The sequence below is a fragment of the Lycium ferocissimum genome, chromosome 10 (genome assembly GCF_029784015.1).
Source record: "Lycium ferocissimum isolate CSIRO_LF1 chromosome 10, AGI_CSIRO_Lferr_CH_V1, whole genome shotgun sequence".
In the NCBI taxonomy this organism is placed as follows: domain Eukaryota; kingdom Viridiplantae; phylum Streptophyta; class Magnoliopsida; order Solanales; family Solanaceae; genus Lycium; species Lycium ferocissimum.
The window spans coordinates 60,350,034-60,371,085 of NC_081351.1; the positions used below are offsets into that span (position 1 = coordinate 60,350,034).

Consider the following 21,052-nt stretch of genomic DNA (forward strand, 5'->3'; position numbering starts at 1 on the left):
TCCAAGTATTTACCATTCTTCTTTTCAACGTAACATCCAATAGAATACTAGTATAATCACCCAATTTCTTTTCCTTAAATTATACTCCATCCGATTATAAATAAGTTCTCACTTGCCCTTTTTTACTTTGGTCCAAATTAAGTGCGCACTTATATATTCAAAAATAAATTAACTTTGTTTTTCCATACTTATCTTTATTTAGATAAGTGAGTTTTATGTAATCAAGAAATTATACTAAATATATACCATTTAATAAGCATAATTTAATTAAAATACCAATTTTTTTCTAGTAGTTAATATTTTCTTAAGGATTGTGTTAAAGGCTAAGTGAACACTTATTTTAAATCGGAGAGAGTATTCTAATTTCCCTAGCTTAAGATTATATGTAGTAAGGTGTCATTTGATTCACAGACTAAACTATTCCCGAATTATAGGCCTGGGATCATAATCTTTTGACTAATTTATTCCTCCTGGAAGGTGGAATAAAATAATCCAAGTTTGATGGGATGAGTTGGAATTTTCAGGTTTATGTTTGAGATTAAATTTATATTTTGTTTGGTAGATAGTATAACTTTATCTCGAGATAAATTTATACCATCAACTAAACATAATATAAATTTATTTCAGGATAAATTTATATTATCAACCAAATACAATAAATAAATCTATATTATCAATCATATACAATCTAAATATAATCCCAAACTTAATTTTGGGATATTCTACCTTATTCTACGTACCTCACTATTCCTAAAAGGAAAGGGTTGGAGAATAAATTACTCATGTCTAATATTTACGAGAGAAAATAGTAAATCTAGGGATCTTAGTAGCTCAATTGATTATTATATGAACTTTCACTTTACTGGCGAGGATTCAATTCTTAACCTTATAATTCCTCTCCTATTTTTTCTTCCTCTAATCCCGTGTAATAATTAAAAAAAATTAAAAAATAAAGAGAGAGTGGGGAAACGGTAAACATAAATAATAAAAAACTAGTTATAAAAGTAAAAAAGGACAAGATGAAAAGCTTGGGGAGTGACTCTATGTTGGAGCAGACAAACCAAACCCCCCAACAATAATATAAGTGGTTACCCCCAGTCGCGTTACTCCCACGCTCTTTCTTTGGAGAATAGAAAACATTTTGGCGGTCACAACAAAGAATAAACAATTGGTCATAATCAATTAGAGAAAGAAACAGAGAAGCCAAAACCACAAAAGAAGAGAAGAAAAAACACAATACTCTTCACAAAATTACCATTAAAAATAAGAAAAGAGAAAAAGCTGAAAAAGATTGCTTACTGAGGGGTATCTGAGCTTACCATTTTCTTAGATTTTTTTTCTTTTCAGCTAGAAATGAGCTGCGAAATGTGCAAAAATAGTCTTGTGTATATATAGTGAGTGTTTTTTAATTTGTGAAATTTGGCATTAGATCAATAGTCCTAGATGTTATGTTGAGGGTTTGACCAAGAATGAATTTTGAGCTGAAATCTTGAAGTGGGGTTTATTCAAAATTGGAATTTGAAGTGGTATTTTATCAAGATTGAATTTTGAGCTGAAATCTTGAAGTGGGGTTTGTTCAAAATTGAAGTAGTGGAATGGAAGAGACAACTAAAGGTACAACACCAGCAACAGAGGTGTTGTTAAAGAAGATCCAAGAATTGGAGGAAGGGCATGCTCAGTTGAAGCAAGAGATGTCTAATCTTATGGTTACAAATGATGAGTGCAAATCAGAGAGGGAGCAAAGGTCTCATTCTATTTCCCCTCAAAGGCCACCTAGACTTAGGGGTTCTAATGATGCATTATGGAAAAAGGGGTCCACTTCTTATCGCCATTCGTCGCCCTTGCAAAGAGAGACTAGTAGTAGAACTGAGCTTTGTGCTAGCAGCTCTGGAGGTGGAGGTGGAGGTCCAGCTGCTGTGAATTTTAGTGATAGACAGTATTCCAGCATATTGCAATCCATGGGGCAAGCTATCCATATATTTGATCTCAATTTTCGCTTAATTTACTGGTAATTAGACTTGCTATTTGTGGAAAAATGTCTGCTCAGTTCTCGTCTCTTCACTCTTCTTATTTTGTTTGGTAGAGTGTATAAGAATGGTACTGAATAGGGTGTATTAGTAATACTGAGATTAGTTATGCTGGGTTAGTTCTTATCCATTGTTTGGTTTGATGTAATAAGGGCAGTTCTGTCTTTAACCATGCTTATCCATGTATTAATAACCCTTGTATTGCTGATACAATGGTTTGCTATGTTTAAGAAGATTACTGAATAGGGTGTATAACTAATACATGGTTGAGAAACACTACCAAACAAGGATTAATAATACCAATGTTACTACATGTATTATTTTCTCTAATACGTCCTACCAAACGACCCCTAATAGTTATAGATTTTATGGTATCATCATATAGTTTAACATGTTATAGCAGGTTAGTTTTTCCTGTCTAGGTGCAGTATCCTTGTTGCTTGCCTTTCCTTTTCTGGTAGGGATTTGGGAGAGAAAACAAAGGAAAGTCAGCTTATTAGGGATTAGTTTGGTCTCTGATAGGGTTGAGAACCATGAGGTCTCAGGTTCAAGTCCCGACGGAGGCAAAATTACGGTGATTTCTTTCCATCTGTCCATCCTTGGTGGATTACATGGTATCTGTGCTTGTGCTGGTGGGAGGTGGTTGGTACCCGTGAAATTAGTCGAGGTGCGAGCAGGCTGGCCCGGACACCTCTGGTATCAAAATAATATTGTGCTGGATAGGTGTCAAGCATGTATGTTGTAGCGAACCTCTACTATTAAAGAACCTCCATTAGTCTTTAAAAACAAACTATTGAGTATAGTACTGCAACCAGTCTTAATGGAGCAGAATGGAAATTGAGGATTCATAAAGACGGTATCAACTAGTTTGGATTAAGATGCATGGTCGTTATTGTTGAGTCTTTATAATGTAGGTCTAAACCACAAATTTACCTCCTCTGCAAATTTGGCTTGTAACTGTCGTGCAGGAATCGAAGTGCTGAGCAACTATATGGTTATTCAGCCGCCGAAGCTATTGGGCAGAATCTTCTTGAGCTGATGGTAGATCCTAAGGATCATGCTGTGGCTAAAATAATTATACACCGAGTGCATATGGGTGAGAATTGGACTGGACAATTTCCTGTGAAGAATAAGCAAGGGCAAAGATTTTTAATTGTAGCAACAGATACTCCTCTTTTTGATGATGATGGTACACTTGTTGGTATTATTTGTGTATCAACTGATGCGAGGTCTTTTCAAGAAACATCTGCGGAGGTGAAGCATATAGAACCAGAGAAAAGTTCTGGTAGGCCTAGAAGCATTGCTAATGCAAGACTTGGACTTGATCCACAGCAACCTCTGCAAGTTGCCATTGCCTCCAAACTATCGAATTTGGTTAGTGTGGAGTTGTTTGACATGCTTTCTTTTCACTTTTTATTTTTACTTGTTTGTATGAGGTGGCTATGTACTGACATGATGAAAACCTTTAAATAGGCTACAAAGATGAGCAACAAGGTTAAGTCAAAAATGAAAACTGGAGAGGGCAGCATCCTTCGGGAAGGTGGAAGTGGAGATAGTCACCATTCTGATCATGCTTTTTCTGAGCCTGCTCTATTGGATCAAAGGGAAGATGCAAATTCAAGTGGAGCAAGTACACCCAGGGGAGATGTTCACGTTTCTCCATTTGGGGTAGTCTCTAATGTTGCAAAAGAGGAGCACTCTCCAGAAAAACCCTCAAGAGATTCTGGAGATGAGAGTGAGGGAAAACCTGGGATTTCTAAGATGATAACCTCAAAGGCAGAGGCATGGATGGTTAAGAAGAACTTATCATGGCCATGGAAAGGTAACGAGCGAGAAGTATCAGAAGCAAAGACTGCAAAATTTGTTTGGCCCTGGCTAAACAATGACCAAGATAATGAGTGGAATCATTTCAAGAGTTCTAATGCAGTATCAACACCAGACGATCAGGTTATTGAAAGTAACCGTACAGCTACCAATGAGGCTTGGGGATCCTGGTCATCATCATTTAATGTTAATAGCACAAGCAGTGCTAGTAGTACCGATAGCACCACTAGTACTGCTGTTAATAAAGTGGACACTGATACTGACTGCTTGGATTATGAAATCTTGTGGGAGGACTTGACAATCGGCGAACAAATTGGGCAAGGTGCGTCAAATTCTTGTTTACTGCTAAAATTTTGCAAGATAAGTCTTATCAGTTTTTTGGACCATTTTTCTTTTCTTAAGGCATTAGCAAGCATGTTGTCACGTCCCAAAATAGTCCCTAGACGTGATTGGCACCCAACACACACCACCCGCCAGGTGAACCATATCACATACTTTTAATCATTTACACAAGCACACTAAGAAAATATGTGCAGGTCCACATAATTATTAGTAATTAAATACAAAATAGTTACCAACCAAATCCATAATCCATTGATGGAACAATCGACAGTCAGTTGAATAATATAACTCTAGCCCAAATACCACGCTAAAATCATTGAGCATCTAACAGAGTTAAATGGGTTTGAATGTCGGGCATATAAACCCAAAACAAAGAGAATAACTAGAAATAAACTAGATGAAGCTGAAATGGCTGCTTCCACGAACAATGCGGTGGCTCACCTCAGAATCCACTCATGAGATCTTCAGCCACAAGCCTTGTTCTCAGCTACGGTATCTGCATGGCCATGCAGGTAAGGAGTGAGTTATACGTAAATATAACCCAAAGAAGATGCTCGACCCGCCACTTTAAATACCTTTGGAACAAGTGTTAGAAAATACAAACAGACAACGAGCACATAAATTTCATACACAGGAATTATATCCAACAAGGGTCTAAACCTATACTTTATCAAGAACACTATATATCTAAACACAATTTACACAAAGGACTTGTCATGAACGGCAGTTAGAAAAATTAATCAACACTACGAGTCCACGGAAGCATACGCAATGTGCCAAATATGTCGAGAAGCATACACAATTCTCGGGGAAGCATACACAATGCCCCAGTGAAATCAAGGAGCAGATACAATGCTCGGGGAAGCATACACATTGCCTCAACCTCATGGTTCACAGCCGTGATCCGTATCACATCACGAAACATTACATAAATTGAGTTTAGTGTACCTGAAAATAAAATATATGTGGCTGGCTTCAAAGACCACCTATTTTGCCAAGCACACGCTCATCCCAACACATGGACTGGGCAGAGAAAACATATTTTTACAACGGATTTGAAAAGCAAGCACCCAAAGCTTAAAGTTTCACTTACCTCAAATTCACATTTCACGCGCACTCTCCAATAAACCAAAACTGCGTTCCCGAGTCTCCGGATCACCTCAAACTACACAAAAACGGATTTGGTCAAAGCCCTTAGGGTAAACCGCTTCTATATTTTTAAAGGTTGAAACGGTTAGTAAAATTTTAAAGGACGAAAACGCTCTCTGGTCAGTGAACCCGACAAGACATATGTTTTCAGAAAGCTCTCGGCGAGACGATTCCAACAATATATAGAAGTCTAAAATCCGACACTGTTTGCCCTTTCAAATCAATGATTTTGGTTGAAGAACTCTAAACTTTTTCAATCCCTCAAAATATCCCCATGTTTTCACCATAAAAATTCACCCATAATTACGTAATAAACTTAAAGAAAAGATTAGAGTCATTACCTTGATGAGTTAGGTTGAAAATCCCTATTTTTCTCCCCCACTTTTCCTCTCCTTTTCCCCCTTTCTTTTCTGTTCATCTTCTGCGTTTCTATGCACTGTTTCATGGCTGATGGCTTGAACCACCAGACCTTTTTAATTCTGTATTTTTTTAGCAACTCTTCATTCTCCTTTTCTTTTATTTTTATTAAAAGACAAAATATTCCTTAATTAAAATTGGGTTATTACCCATGTATGACGCTGTCACTCTCTGTTTTATAGTACTTATAGATGTTCAGAGCAACAATCAGAAGTTCGGACAAAACTTAGCAACAATTACTCCTATGCATATTTTTTTTTAAATGACGAGAACCCGCAGCCGCTACCCTAGGGGTGCGCACAGGGTAAACCCCGCTTCTGTGCAATAGCCCGCAAACCATACAGAAGAGATAGCCCGCACTAGGCAAGCGCCCTGCGACGAGCTCATCCCAGAAAGCAAATCCCTTGCTGCTGTAGGCAGGGGGTTTCGAACCTGAGTCCTCCATTATGGAAGCCCCATGCTCAACCAACTGACCCACCCTTGAAGAGATAACCCGTACTATGCATATTTTCGAAGTTTATATACCATTTTCCCAATGACTACATTTTTGCATTACAGCTATCACATTTATGTCTTTTATGGTTTTACTAGAGTTTCTCGTGTTTTCTGTTTAATTGTTCTCACTTTTTCTTTGTTTATGTGTCAATAGGTTCTTGTGGAACTGTTTATCATGGGCTGTGGTTCGGATCAGTATGTTCTCTGACTCTTTTATGACATTCCTTTCACAGAGAATGTCCTTAGAAGCTGTGTTTATGTGTTTCCAAACATATACTGTGCGATGAAATGTTTTAATTATCAGATATCACTTGTATAAGTTATCAAGTTGATGGGAGCTTACACTCACTAAAAAAGGGGGAAAAGGGCTAAATTCTTGCTGCTTTTTCTCATTATATGCTCCATTTCATTTTAATGTCTAAAACTTTAAAGTGCTTTAAGCCAGTATTTATATAGTGTTTGACATGCCATATCTCATGTTCTATGAATGTCATTTGAATTCTTGATTAACTGGTTACTTTAAGGAGTGGAACTCCTGCTGTTTTACTTTTGTAAAGTGATATCTTTGGTTTGCAGGATGTTGCGGTTAAAGTATTCTCCAAGCAAGAATATTCTGATGATGTCATATATTCCTTCAGACAGGAGGTCAGTATGTTTCTCACGAATAAATTATGAAAAGTTTTTACTTGTTTCCGTATTGGAAATTGTTTTTCCAAAGTAGTTTCACAGTTATTATTGAGTTTTTTTGTAGTTTTAGGTTCATGAGAGCCAGGAAGTCTGTAGCTCTAATGAGGTCTAGGATGTGGCAAAGCAATGATCATTTTTGTGGTAAATGTCAATGAATAGAAGAAACCAGCAAAATATTGTTTAGAGAATTGTAGGCTGTCAACTGATAAGAGAATAATGAATATAAGATTTTTCACAACCCTGACAGAGTTGTTCCCTGTCCTCATCATTGATGTGTTTGAAATTTGCATTTGGTCGTATGATGGATCTACATGTATGACTCTATATAACTGTCCATGATTACAGTAAGGTATTAATTGAATTTTTAATTTTTATACGAGAATTAGATATACCAAGTTGTAGAACTTATTTGGAAAGCCACTTTTATCAAACGAGCATATCTAATGCTAATAGTGAAGCAATATTCTTAAGGTCTCGCTTTATACACTTCACATCAGCCGTGAAGTTCTATGCATTAACCACTCTCATTGACGTAGCAGGACAGGTAGTCAGTTGAACACCCTTCATACGAAAATATAGCGAGTATATTGAAAATTATAGTGTATATAAGTCAGAGATTACTTTTATACATCCTAGATATCAAACGCACATGTGCTCCATACTAATTAGTACAAATATTTTAAAGTAGCATAATAATAGTAGAACCTGTGTGCGATGAGTTACAATAATATTTGAAGGGAAAAATACAAATTTAAATTGATGAATGACTTCGAGTTACATTTATTGTCATCGCAAAGCACAAGTGTACCGTAAATTGCTTTTGATAAATGTGAGATAATATCCTCCAATTGATGATAAAATGCATTGCAACAAAATAATTTTCGAACAACTTTAATTTTGTATTTCCAATATACCAAATGTTTAGTTTGCCAATTTTCTTATTTTTCTTAAATATTTCTCAAACATGATTTAAATTTAAATATGACCAGCGTAAGTTATAGTTGTAAATATGTCACGTCTAGAAGCTTCTGCCTTTTCTTTAAGAAACTGCAGCCTATTTGCTTTTATAGAAGCATACATATCAAGAAGTTGTATTCGAATGAAGGTAGCATTTTTGTAGAAGCTCGTGCATATAAATTCGATCGATATAGGTCTTCCTTAAGACATCTAGTGAATTTTTGTCAATTTCATTGTATTTACCTGCAAGGAAGTAACAGTGACTTTTGGAAAGAGATACATAATAGTTATTGCTATCAAAATATTATCCACTACAAAAAAATGATATTAGCTAGGAACTTCGTCGCTAATTGCTCTGTTGCTAAATTGCTTATATCTAATCGAATTTGGTGATAATCCGTCGCTAGTCCATCACTTAATAGAATTAGTGATCGTCGTTAATTCCTGTTTTTTTATTAGTGATCGTAGTTACATGCACATGTACCTTTTGTCGGATTTGAAATTATGAGAATTGTCATTTGTGATTTGTTAAAAGAATATTAGTTTAAAAAATAATATGACTACAAAATGCAGAATTCTCACTAATTTCGTGATAAAATAACCCAAACATCCAATTATAAAGAGTGTAAAACCAGATCAAGCCTTAATAAAAATGACTAATCTGACACATATACCAAATAATAAACTATAACATTTAAATTCATCTTGATAAGAAATATTGTGTGCATGTAGCATAGGAAAAAAGATTCCAAATACTTACTGGTTAAATAATTTGAAGTAAAAAACATGGGAGCAGGCCTTGGCACGAGTTCTTGAATTTTCCCTCTTCAACAATATGCATTGGAAGTATGATTTAAGGAGATGTCATTGTTGTTCTTTCTCTTTTGATACATGAAATTGTTGCAACAGAAAATGAGAAAGAAAAATGATGATGTTTAATTTATAAATCTGGCAATCCAATGAAGATTTACCTTACGGATGGGAGCTGAGAAGATAGGACAATAAACACGAGATAATGTGTAATGGTTAATTAAGTTGGGTAGATGAAACTCCTTATAATTAAGTGTATCAGCCATTTAAGCTGTTTTTCCCTTCTTCTGTATGCATGATTGGCACTCATTTATTATGTGGTTTATTTTTTTCAATCAAGGATAAAAGTCACTAAATGTCTAAAGGGTATTTTCATAAACTAACTTTCAACTAAGGAGCTTCACACTTTTAGCATAATATGATGATATGAAATATGTATAGATGATGAGAACGTGAACTCACAACCATTTATGTGTTGGAGAGATCGTTTCTTATTTTGTGCCGAAGCAATTTATGAAGTACAGGCTTAAACAGGTGATATCAAAGGACATTACTTAAATTATGTGTGTGTGTGTATATATATATATATATATATATATATATATATATATATATATATATATATATATATGTATGTATTAAACCTTGAACACCCTTAGATCTCTGCTTGGAAGTAATTCTCTTGCTCATGTTTAGTTTCTGTGACCTCAAATAAGAATTCCATGGTTCTATAGTTCTCCTTTTTTTTGGTTAATTTTTTCCTGGGTTCCTACGTTCACTTTCTACTTGGTGCCGACTAATATTGTATTAGAGGACTCCTGTTTGGAAAAGTGTCGTTATAATGAAGCATTGTATTGAGAATCATTTTATGTGATATTTACGTATAATCATCTGAAGGACTAATATGTCTCTTTCTAGATCTGCCAGATATAACATATCCTTTTGAGTTTCAAATTCAAGCATGGCCATTGGATTTCTATGATTGAGCTTAGTCGACAAGCATTTCTAAGAGATATCACTTGCTTTTCTGCAGGTGTCACTAATGAAACGTCTCCGACATCCAAATATTCTCCTTTTCATGGGTGCGGTAACTTCACCTCAACGCCTCTGTATTGTGACAGAGTTCTTGCCACGGTCAATTCTCAGTTCTTGAATAAATTTGTGATGCTCATATTTTATGAGATAATGTGTCTATTATTATGATGATATCATGTAATTTACAAACCATTTCCATTTCCCATTAATGCAGAGGAAGTTTGTTTAGGTTACTACAAAGAAATGCATCCAAACTAGAATGGAGACGACGTATTCACATGGCTTTAGATATAGTGAGTTCCTTATGAAATCTGTAATTCCTAAAATATCTCATATTATGCATAATATCTGGGATCCCCTTGAACTTGGCACCATTTATTCAGTGTGCACCCGAATTAATTTTTTGTCCTAATTACCAACCTATACTTGGCTATTCGATAGCCTTGACACCCTGACTAATCTCAGCTGATGGAAATGAGAGTCGTGTGCTGCCATTTGACATTTATGTAAAATGAAACATATCTTGTTAATAATTGGATCATCTTTTTGGGTCGAATTTGAAAAGAACATGGGTGGAACTCCATTACTGAGAAAGAAATACAAAGTTTGGTTAAATATGTATTGCATAATAAGAAGCAAGAAGAAATACACAAGTGGAACAAATAAAACATACTAGTATATGACACTCGCAATTAACACTTGGAAAATACCCCACTTGGAAGCCTATTTTTTGATTTCTTCACTCCACGGGCCTCTTGGGAAATACCCCACCTGGAAGCTGATTTTTTGATTTCTCAATTTCTTCACTCCACGGGCTTAAAAGAAAGGGTCTCCACGCCCTTTGCCATGTTAGCGTCCAAGGTGATGGCTGCCAAGTGCAGGGGGTTCATTAGGATAAAAATAGTTCAGGGGGTCCTGAAGAATTATGTCTTTCATGTCAGCATAAGTAGCATCCATTATTTCTACTGGAAAAGCATCATTTCTACTTTTCCTTTTCATGATCTTCGGACATGTTTTCAGATTATGCTCTCTTTTCAATAATGTTGTATTTGTTTGGGATTTTGGCATTACCAAGGTAAATCATGTTATTTAATTGTAATTTGTTTCTATATGCTGCTTCTTCAGGCTCGTGGTATGAACTATCTTCATCATTTCAACCCACCAATAGTTCATCGGGATCTGAAGACTTCAAATCTTCTTGTGGACAAGAACTGGACCGTTAAGGTTAGCCGCTGAATTTCCTTCCCAAACTCCAAAACCTCTGTCACTTGGAGTTTCTAGATGTATTGAGATTCTCACTATGCAAGTAATACATCTTATAGGTTGGGGACTTTGGTCTGTCACGTCTTAAGCACGAGACGTATCTAACAACAAAGAATGGGAAAGGAACGGTATCCAACTTGAACTGAGGACCTCTTTTTCTTAGCATATCGATATGAGCTACTTTAGTTGACCTTTATATTCAAACTTCAAGTTCCTGGCTGACTTATGTTAAACTACATTCTGTTGCAGCCACAATGGATGGCTCCAGAAGTTCTTCGCAATGAACCTTCAAATGAGAAGTATGCCAAAATAAGACTTTAAATCTTTGATGAATTTCATGCAGATTCATGAATAATTAATGATATTGGTTCTTACATTCAGGGCTGATATATACAGTTTTGGCGTAATACTATGGGAACTTGCAACGGAAAAGATCCCTTGGGATAGCCTCAACTCAATGCAGGTATTTTCATCTTCCACATGGATTACATACCAAAAGATTCTCTTATTTGGGAACACCCCACAACCTCCAAAGGAAAATCAGAAGGAAATGTATTCATATAGCTGAGAACAATTATTTTGGAGTCACTTCAGGTGATTGGAGCTGTAGGTTTCATGAATCAGCGGCTAGATATCCCCAAGGATGTTGATCCACAGTGGGCTTCTATTATTGAGAGCTGTTGGCATAGGTTTGTATCTTATTCTTATTGCCATCATGATAAGCAAATAGGCTTATTAAGAATATGATTATTGCCCCTGGAGTGTGTCCTTGACAAGCTGTAGTGGCACAACATCTAAACATAAATAGATGTTTCATGACATTTAATAACTTGACAATACATAATCTGAGTGAGGCTCTTCGTACTTGATTTTTGTAAACCAGAAGGTGTTTTAATTTGTTAAAATTTTGAAGACTCTTAGAATTTTAGTAAATTTATGTTTAAAGGTGACACGTCAGTATTACTGGTTGCAGCTTCCAAATTTGACTCACTGACTAAGATTTTAAGCACTCTGACCGAAAATTCAATGTATCTTTCTTCTCATTATCTTTTGTTTGTTTTAGCATTACTATGCATTTAACTAATATGCAACTTTTATTTGTCCACCTCAGTGAGCCACAATTACGGCCAACGTTCCTAGAGTTGGTAGATAAACTCAAGGATATGCTAAGGCAGTATGCCATTCAGGCCCAGGCAGCACGTAATGTTGCAGGAGACAACAGCCAGAAGGAAACTATAGATAAAGATGGTGTGCGTTTGTGTGGAATTGCTAGCAGATACACTGATAGCACTTAAGGCGCAGTGACTTGACTTGCTTGGAAGTGGCACTCGGAGCTCACAAATTGCTTGTGTTGTCGGCTCCCAAATTTGGTAAAAATTTGTCAAGCAGGCTGTTCACTGGGAGGAAATTTGATAGAGAAGATAGCAGCTGTCATTTATCGGTGTCAAGGCAGAACAGAGGATATTGCGTATGTGAAAACATAACTTTCATGTCTAGTGCATCCATTGTGTGAACTGAACTGGTCTCTGCATCACACTAGCTTTTAGTATTAAATCATCACCTCAGTTTGGGTTGTGGCTTGCAACTTTTAGTTTGTTTGTCAAGGATTGCATAGAGGTCGTGGTCTATCAACTGAGGTTGTATTTTATTGAGGCTTAGAAAGCATCTGTAAAGCGTCGTTTCCACTTCTAATCGCACTCTTAGCCCTTGTTTGTGCATATATTTTGGACTTTTGCGTGCCTCGTAGACTCACCTGTCTAAATTTTCTTTTTTCCAAGTCTAGTTCATCCATGTGTACTTAAACCCCTCCCCCCACCCCAAAGAACTGAGGACGAGACTTGGAAAATGGATCATTGCTCAAATAAGCTTACACGCAGCTTTCTGCATTTTGTCACTACAGACTTGCTCTTTTTCTATAACCTTATTCATCGGCGTAAAAAGTTAATTGCACTATTCTAGTCCTCATTTTTCGAACCTCTGTATTAGCTATGAGCGATCCATTTAAAGACATCAGATGGGTGAAACCATATTTTACAAAACCACTTGAATGGTGCAACTGTTAAAAAGAAAAGAGTTCCAATACTAGCTCTTTCCTTTTTGTGATATATGTGACACTAGTTGAGCAAATGATTTATTGCAGCTACAGCTTCACCTTTATGCTCTTGTAAAGTCCTTCCAGCAGCCTTCTTGTCTACCTGTTGCAGCAAAAGTGAAAGAAGCTCCATATGAGAATTACAATCAACCAACTGAAACAAGATATATAGACATAACAAGAGACTGACCACTAATTCATTTGCAATTATATCAGCATCAGCAGCATTGATCTTAACAGTAGCTAGTTCCTTAATTGCATTTTCTGCACTTACTCTGACATATACTAGCTAGGCAAGCTCGTCATGAGACTCATTTCAAGATCCAACAAAATTTTGACTAATGAAACAAAGAAACAACTCATCTTGAATTACAGGAAAACGGATAGGTTCTCAAATCCATATGCATAAGCTCATTCATCATCAATTACAGGAAAACGGAAAGGTTTTTAAATTAAAACACATAAATGGTGTAAAAAGTTACTCAGATTATACAGTGTAAGCGGATACAAAATTAAAACTCAAATGAAAATAGGTAAAAAAGAGCAAACCTCATTCTCATAGATTGAATATCAGCTTCTTTGGATGCCGTAATTGATGACATAGCCTAAAAGAAATTAAATTTGTTTTATCATAAAAATTGATAAACTCATAGTAATACAAACAAAAGGGAGTAGAGTCACATTGACGATCTTGAACATGGTCAGTGAGATTGTCTAAGGCTAATCCTTCGAGTCTAGTATTGAGATTGCTCGTCTACCACTTCTAATGTTTTTGCTTTGCGTTTGTTCTTGTTGGGCCTGGTTAGGCATTTGGATAGTGTGTACGTGTCGTATTTTTTGTCAAATTTTATGTGATAGCTGAAATTTGTAAAATTGCACGCCACATCCTATTTCGGCATCCGCATTTTACCTACACATATCTTTTCTCATAATGTTTAATTGATACTCAAAATATAAATAACTTCAGACAAAATAGTTTCTTTTCCGCTCTTACTCCTCCTCCTCCTGCTTCTTTGTCACAACTCAAATTACGGATCGTGCGGGCACCTACCTGATTACATCCTAGTAGGCGAACCCTTACCAACCAACCCATTATTGAAACTCATTTTCCCATTCAATAGCCGATAAACATAAACATTAAGTGAGAGAACATAACTGACACTCTTTAGAAAATTAGAACTTACAATCTCTCGGAACCTAGTCTAGACGTATACAAGAGCTCCTACGATACAGAGGAATAAACTTAAAATAAAATGACACAACTACTGCCTTGGAACGAGATGCACAGAAGCTGTAAGAAGATGTCCGCCACTCCGATCTATGAAACCTTCATCAATAACCTGAAACACATCTACACCCGAAAAGGATGTAACAAGAGTAGTATCAGTATACCATATGTACTGGTAAGCATCACAGGCCGACTAAGATTAGTTCACACAATACGATATAGAATCAATTAGAATAAACAGATAGGTACAGTCGTAACACCTTTTTAAAATCCTACCCATACTTAAATAGTTCTGACATAAACATGCTCATATCTCCTTACCATGTCAACGCAACACCAGAAAGTAGGGACCAACAGACAACAACAATTATATTCAAGACGGACTCCTATACCAATTAACCCGCAACAATTTATAACGAACATACATCAACCCACATACGAACCAATACCAAGTAAGACCACTAACCCTTACCTTTTTCCTCCATAATCTAACAGACTTTTAAATTGACAAAAAGACGCAACATCACAACAGCTCACCTCACGCATTAGTCAATAATCACTTATCACATGCAAGTAAAACTAAGTGAAAGCAATACAATCCTCGACGGTATCTCAACCGTACTTCCAGACCTGAGCCATGCTAAATGGAATCACTCCGACACCACCTTTCCTCATTAGTCAATGGAGTCATGAAGTTACACGTAAACACAACCACTCAACAATAAGGACAAATAAAATATGAAATCACTAGAATGAGTCACGATTCAATGTAATGCCGCCAAGACGAGTATCACCTCTATCACATGAATGGAAGTAAGTAAAATGTAATGCAACTTGAGTTAGTATCACATCCGTACACACGTGCTAAATGGTATTGTTTGCCCAAATAGCCATGACCTGCAGGGGACCCATGGTGTCCATGTATCACTGCCGAAATTGTCCTCGGATCACGAGCCTTTAACTAGGCCACATCCTTACCCCTTGTCATAGGTGCCTTTTCGTATATGTATATATATTCTGTTTCTCGCCACAATGTGTACCTCACGTATTTTCAGTTCATCAGCACATATAAAATATGATCAGTCAACAATATCAATATCAAGATCACAAGGCATCATGCCAGAAGTCATAACAAGACCCGAATAACTCTGCTTATTAATCACACACATATGAAATTCGCTAAATCACGACATGAATACTCTAATGAAGACGCGTGCAATCATGCACAAGTCACCCTGCCCAATAGTACAACAAGCTTTATAATGATCAACTCAGTACGTATGCGAATCCACACCTTCTCACTTAATCTCTCTAAGAACATAAACACCACCATACTCCCTCAAGCATAACGACTATTCATCTTGGTTCAACTACTCACCTAATGGCGACAAGCCCACATAATTCAAATATTTATATCAATCTATCTAATATCCAACCGAACACTACGTCTGAAGACCTAATCATGCTTTCTCTCGTCAGTTCAATAACGCATATACGACTCACTAATCAAAGTCTAACTCAAGTAAACCATAACCTACCTCGAGGACGAGTAGGTGCCATGAACAATCATGGAGTCTTCATACCTTGCTTCTAAATCCGGAGACCACGACGGAGAAATCTAGGAGCAGCAAGAATTTCAATAACGAGAGTCAAAATAAATCATGCGCAGTAATCTAAATTCTATAGTTGACTACCCCTGCCTTCATATTCCTCATTCAAGGACTCAAGTCTCAACCCCTCTTTAATTATCGAAATCGCTGTCCTTTGGGTTCCGTTTATCTGCCTAGAATAATACTCTATAATAAGATTTAGTGAACTACCAGTTTCCAGCTTTATGCTGCCTATTTCATCCCTCTAATGTGTGAGCAATTTAAGAACTACATTTTGATTATCATCCGGAGGTTAAACCTAGCGGTGAGGAATTAACTTGTAGAAAAGATAACAAAAGGAAGGGTTAGAAAGGTTACCTTACTCAAGTTTCTATGTGCTCTACCAAGAATTCTCCCAAATGATGGCTTAGAAGAAGGATTGGTGGAAAAGTGGGATTAAATCACGAAATAAGGTCTTTAAGCTGGCTCTGCTTTCGCGCCGAATGCTGCAGCGGTCCTCCGTCCGCTGGGGCGGACTCGCTACAATGGTTCTTTGACCACTGCGGCGAAGCGGTCCTATCTGGGCCCACAATGTTTTAACTCCTACCAATTTGATCACGATTAAAATTACACGTAAAACTTCCCTGTGGACTAATTTATAACAAGAAACTTAGTTGTCATACACGAGCTGTGGAAGGTCTAATAAAGACCAGACGGGTCGTTACGTTCTTCTTCTTAATTGTTGTACAATACTCCCTCTGTCCCAAAAAGATTGTCTTAGTTTGAATTGACACGGAATTTAAGAAATAAAGAAAGACTTTTGAAACGTGTGGTCCAAAACAAGCCTTAGATATCTTTGTGGCTACAAATCATCTCATATAGTTAAATTGTTTCTAAATTTAAAAATATGCCAATCTTTTTGAGACAAACTAATAAGGAAATTAAGGAAGACAATCTTTTTGGGACGGAGGGAGTAATATTTTCCGGATTTATAACAATTGAAGTATAATGCTTTAAAGAGTCATGAATTTCGAATATGAAAATTAAGTGTAAATCAAGCGGGTGTTAATAAAAAAGCTTTAAAATAATGGCAAAACATTTATGTTAGATTTGTTGTCGTTTTAGCAAATTGATGATTGAAGTTTGTTCTTTCTGATATTTGAAACTCATGTTCTAAATTTGAGCTCATTTGAGTGTTGAATTGTATGTTGATTGTTTCAATTCGACGAACAAGTTGTTTCTTGGCAAACAATTGTTCACCCGAACTTCATGCCAAAATGTCTGAAGTGCGTCCATTGATATATTAGGACATGCATGCAGCAGACAATGTTGGATTCGCTTAATAGGTAATAAGAGTTGGGTGTCAATTACGTCCCATTGCAGTTTGGGGTCGTGACAAATTGATATCGGAGTAGTCATATTTAGCGGTCCTAGAGGGTCATCATCCATGTCTTATAGTCATACATATAGGTGTGCAATGAGCCATATTTAATACTTGGCAGGATATAAGATATATTAGGACAATATCCTTTAATTCTTGCATCGTGAAGTAGAGCTTAAAGAAAGAATATCCCCATCTAATTTGCGAGCAATTGGCATTCACGACACGATGAGAGAGCTCGAGGCTAAATGGAACAATAAGTAGTTGTTTGGGGTGCAAATAAAATGGCGTTGGTGGACCTTGAAGTGAGGAGGATATGGGATAAAAATAGCCAGAAAGAAGGTTGTGATAAACTAAATAAACAACCACAAGTTAATGACACATTCTATAGAGATGAGGTGACAATGTCCAGAAGATGTTGTCAGAATAGTGTTGGTATGAACTGGAAGTTGTTTGAGCAAAATAACGTAAGGGAACATCAACAAGAAAACCTTTAAGTCATGCTCGAATTTACTTAAGATGTCAAGTGGGGCACACCACTAAAAAATAGCGAAAATTGACCTCATAACGTCGGTTTTTATCAAAAATTGACCTAAAAATCGACCTCAAACGCATGCAGCAAAGTGCTTGGTCGAAAATAAAAATCGACCTCACGAGGTCGGTGGTCTTTCTCCTTGAAATCTGGAAAATATTAATTAAATCGACCTTATGGGGTTGATATTATATATATATATATTTTAATATTCATTCAGACCTCATGAGGTCGGTATATCTGTATTAGTATTTATTTATTTATTTATTTTGCAAATACCGACCGCATGAAGTCAGTGTCCTAGATTTTTTTCTGCACAATTTTTGGAAAACGAAAATAAAAAAAGCCGACCTCCTGAGGTGGGTTTTCCGTAGAAAAAAGCGGCAACAAAATGTTGTTTTTGCAGCTTCCCACCTGCCAATTTAATTCAAAATCAATATACAATTAACAATCAGCTAAAATCATCTCAAATAGTTGTTAATAATCCACCAAACCACAACAACAAAACTATATCTAACATCCTCCAACACACAACACATCAAATTCAATCCGAAACTACTTCAAAGTTGAATGAAAAAGCCATACAAGTCATAAGTTATAGAATTCTACTTTAAACTACTTCAATTTTCATAAACATTCACAAAACACTTATACAAAGCCACCTAAAAAGGCATAAGTTAGTCTGCAAGATTAAAGTTCAATCATGTGGTGGTTTATTTGCCACATGATCCTCATCATCATCATCCTTACCACTTGTGGGTTCATCTACAAGTTGGTATTGACCATATACTTGACGTCATGCCTTAGGTCGATACTAGAGAGGTAGAGGACGGGGGTTATCATCATCGAGACACAGAAAAATCGAAAATGCTCCCGAAGCAAGTTATGTGTCTAATTAGGTCTTAAGCCCCGCAAACTGCTTGTCCCTCCTCCATCCCTGGTCTGCGAGGCTTATAGCTGGCTAGATAGCTTATAGATCTTCTATTCATGAGGTCCCATGAACAAGAAAGTATGTGCCTGACTTTCTTCTCGAGGTTACCGCAAATCTATTCCTCATGTTCTGGGGAGCCGACATACTTTTTCTTCAATGAAAAGTAAATAAATTTTAATAAGGAATCAATCAAGATAAGTATAATGTTTGAATTAAAATAATAAATTCATACATACCCTAAACTCCAAAAAGATCTGCCTCTTGAGATCTAGTGGCATCTTGCCCCAAGTCGGGTGTGTGCCCCTATGAAGATATCTTAAGACATGAGAAATGATCGATGTAGCCTCGTCTGTATTGAAATTGCAATACAACAATTAAACATTTAGAGGCTAAAATAAAAAATTACTCCCTCCGTCCCAATTTGTTTGACACTTTTCGCTTTTCGAGAGTCAAACAAGCTGTTCTTTGAGCGTAATTTTACATGTCTTTTAAATATTCTAAATTATTAATTATGATGACTTATAGTACTTTTCACGTAGTTTTCAAATATGTAAATTTTATTTCAAAAAAAGTTAAAGATTTTACGTTCGAACACATGGTCAAAATTAAGAAGTTTGACTCTCTAAAAACAAAAAGTGTCAAACAAATTGGGACAAAGGGAGTAGGAGATAAACTTAAACAAAACAAAGGGAGTAGGAGATAAACTTAAACAAAATATGTTTTGCAAAAGGATAAATCATAATCGAATCCCTCAGGCTCGATGATGAGTTTGTTGTACATGTTCCTCATGTCAGGCTGTGGATCATCTTGATCACGTGTAGTTGAGTGATCCGTGGTAGAAGTTTCTAGATTAGAGCTACTATCTCGGAGGCGAATAATCGATAGCCCAAATTGTGAAGTAGTCACCGAAGAAGGATGTAATCTAGTTGGTTTGGGAGTAGCTGCCGGAGTACCACTAGAAACCGATCGCTAAGATCATGGAGTCCATTGACCCTTGAGGAATATTCCAATCTAATTTGATACTTAATAATCTAACTGCAATAGACAATTGAGAGTGCAGACTCCCATCATATAAAGGCCGACTAACAGCATGTAAATGTTCAAAAGAACATCTAGCTTCTTCAACATGGTCACGAGATTCAAAATTGGAACGCATCCCATAAGCATGCTGAACCATGTTGTGCATTCCAGAATTTTGGACATTAGGTTCCACCGCCCTACTACTTTCACCAACAACAAAGTTTTGAAATCTATCAAAACTACTATATGTTACTTCATGACTAGTCCGCACTGTATAATTTTTTAACGATCTCCAATGTTAAGTAATTCCTACATTGACATGTCTCAAAAGGACACTTAATCAAACCATCTATTAGAAAAGGTTCAAGTGTCATTGCTTAGTCTACAGAATCATGGACACCTTCTACAAATTCATCCCTCATTCCCCTCGGCCAATATAATTCCGATTATACATCAAATACGATATTACATCTACAAAAAATAAAATAAAATTGAAAGTTCATTTCAAAGTTCTAAAATAATAATTTAACTAATCAAGGTACAAAACTAACAATCTAATTGATCAATTCATATCAATTTGAGGTTCAATTTCAATTTTAAGTTTAAAGTTCAAAGTTCAATTCAAAGTTCTACACAACAACAATGTAACTAATCAAAGTTCTAACTGACAATCTAATTAATCAATTCATAATAATTTGAGGTTCAAATTCAATTCAAAGAGCAACAATAAAATTTAAATTAAGCTAGCATACAATGTATATCTAATATAACTAAACCCTAATCTAAAATATCCTAAACAAGTATATAAATCAACTATACCACAATTCTACAATATAATGCAACTAATAAACATAACTAGAAGATTGAAAAAAAAAATTATAACAGGGGCTGTTTTCCAGCGGGGTTTGGGAACAACAGCAAGGGACGCTTGGATATCTTTAACGATCTTGCCAGAGATTTCGACGAGAAAGGGGAGAGGAGAGAGAGGACAGAGATAGAGAGAAAATGTCATGACCCCATTCGTGAATCGTGATGGCACCTACACTGTTCCCCCAGGTAGGCGAACCATTCCCAAATTATTTTAGCCATTTATAAGAATTATGCGGAAATAAACAATAATTAAGCTAACAAATACGAATCATATAGATAATAAATGCGGAAGTAATAACAACCACAAAATCTAGTCTGGACTAGTATAAGCGCCACTATTACATAGATGCAAGTCTGATAGAAAGTAAATACAAATCTCAAATATCAATACTGTCAAGGAAAA

The 21,052-nt window shown here is 36.2% G+C and overlaps 1 protein-coding gene across 2 annotated transcripts; it reads left to right on the top strand.

Annotated features, from left to right (window-relative positions):
• The first annotated feature begins 1,158 nt into the window (after window positions 1-1,158).
• Window positions 1,159-12,724, top strand: LOC132034445 (uncharacterized). 2 transcript variants are annotated; one of them, XM_059424796.1, is made up of 13 exons: window positions 1,164-2,008; window positions 2,996-3,401; window positions 3,501-4,173; window positions 6,409-6,449; window positions 6,831-6,899; window positions 9,742-9,842; window positions 9,958-10,036; window positions 10,869-10,967; window positions 11,066-11,134; window positions 11,256-11,305; window positions 11,388-11,469; window positions 11,601-11,695; window positions 12,118-12,724. In XM_059424796.1, exons 1-13 carry the CDS (start codon window positions 1,596-1,598, stop codon window positions 12,299-12,301), a joined length of 2,361 nt encoding a protein of 786 aa, XP_059280779.1. In that variant the 5' UTR covers window positions 1,164-1,595; the 3' UTR covers window positions 12,302-12,724. The 2 variants fall into 2 exon arrangements, with proteins under 2 accessions (XP_059280780.1, XP_059280779.1); XM_059424797.1 differs by lacking the exon at window positions 11,601-11,695 and having other exon boundaries at window positions 1,159-2,008; window positions 12,118-12,254.
• The last annotated feature ends 8,328 nt before the right edge of the window (window positions 12,725-21,052 follow it).

Coding starts and splice junctions, on each gene's coding strand:
- LOC132034445 (XM_059424796.1), top strand. CDS start 1,596: ATGGAAGAGACAACTAAAGGTACAACACCAGCAACAGAGGTGTTGTTA. Junction 4,174..6,408: donor CGGCGAACAAATTGGGCAAG/GTGCGTCAAATT, acceptor ATGTGTCAATAG/GTTCTTGTGGAACTGTTTAT. Junction 11,696..12,117: donor ATTGAGAGCTGTTGGCATAG/GTTTGTATCTTA, acceptor TGTCCACCTCAG/TGAGCCACAATTACGGCCAA.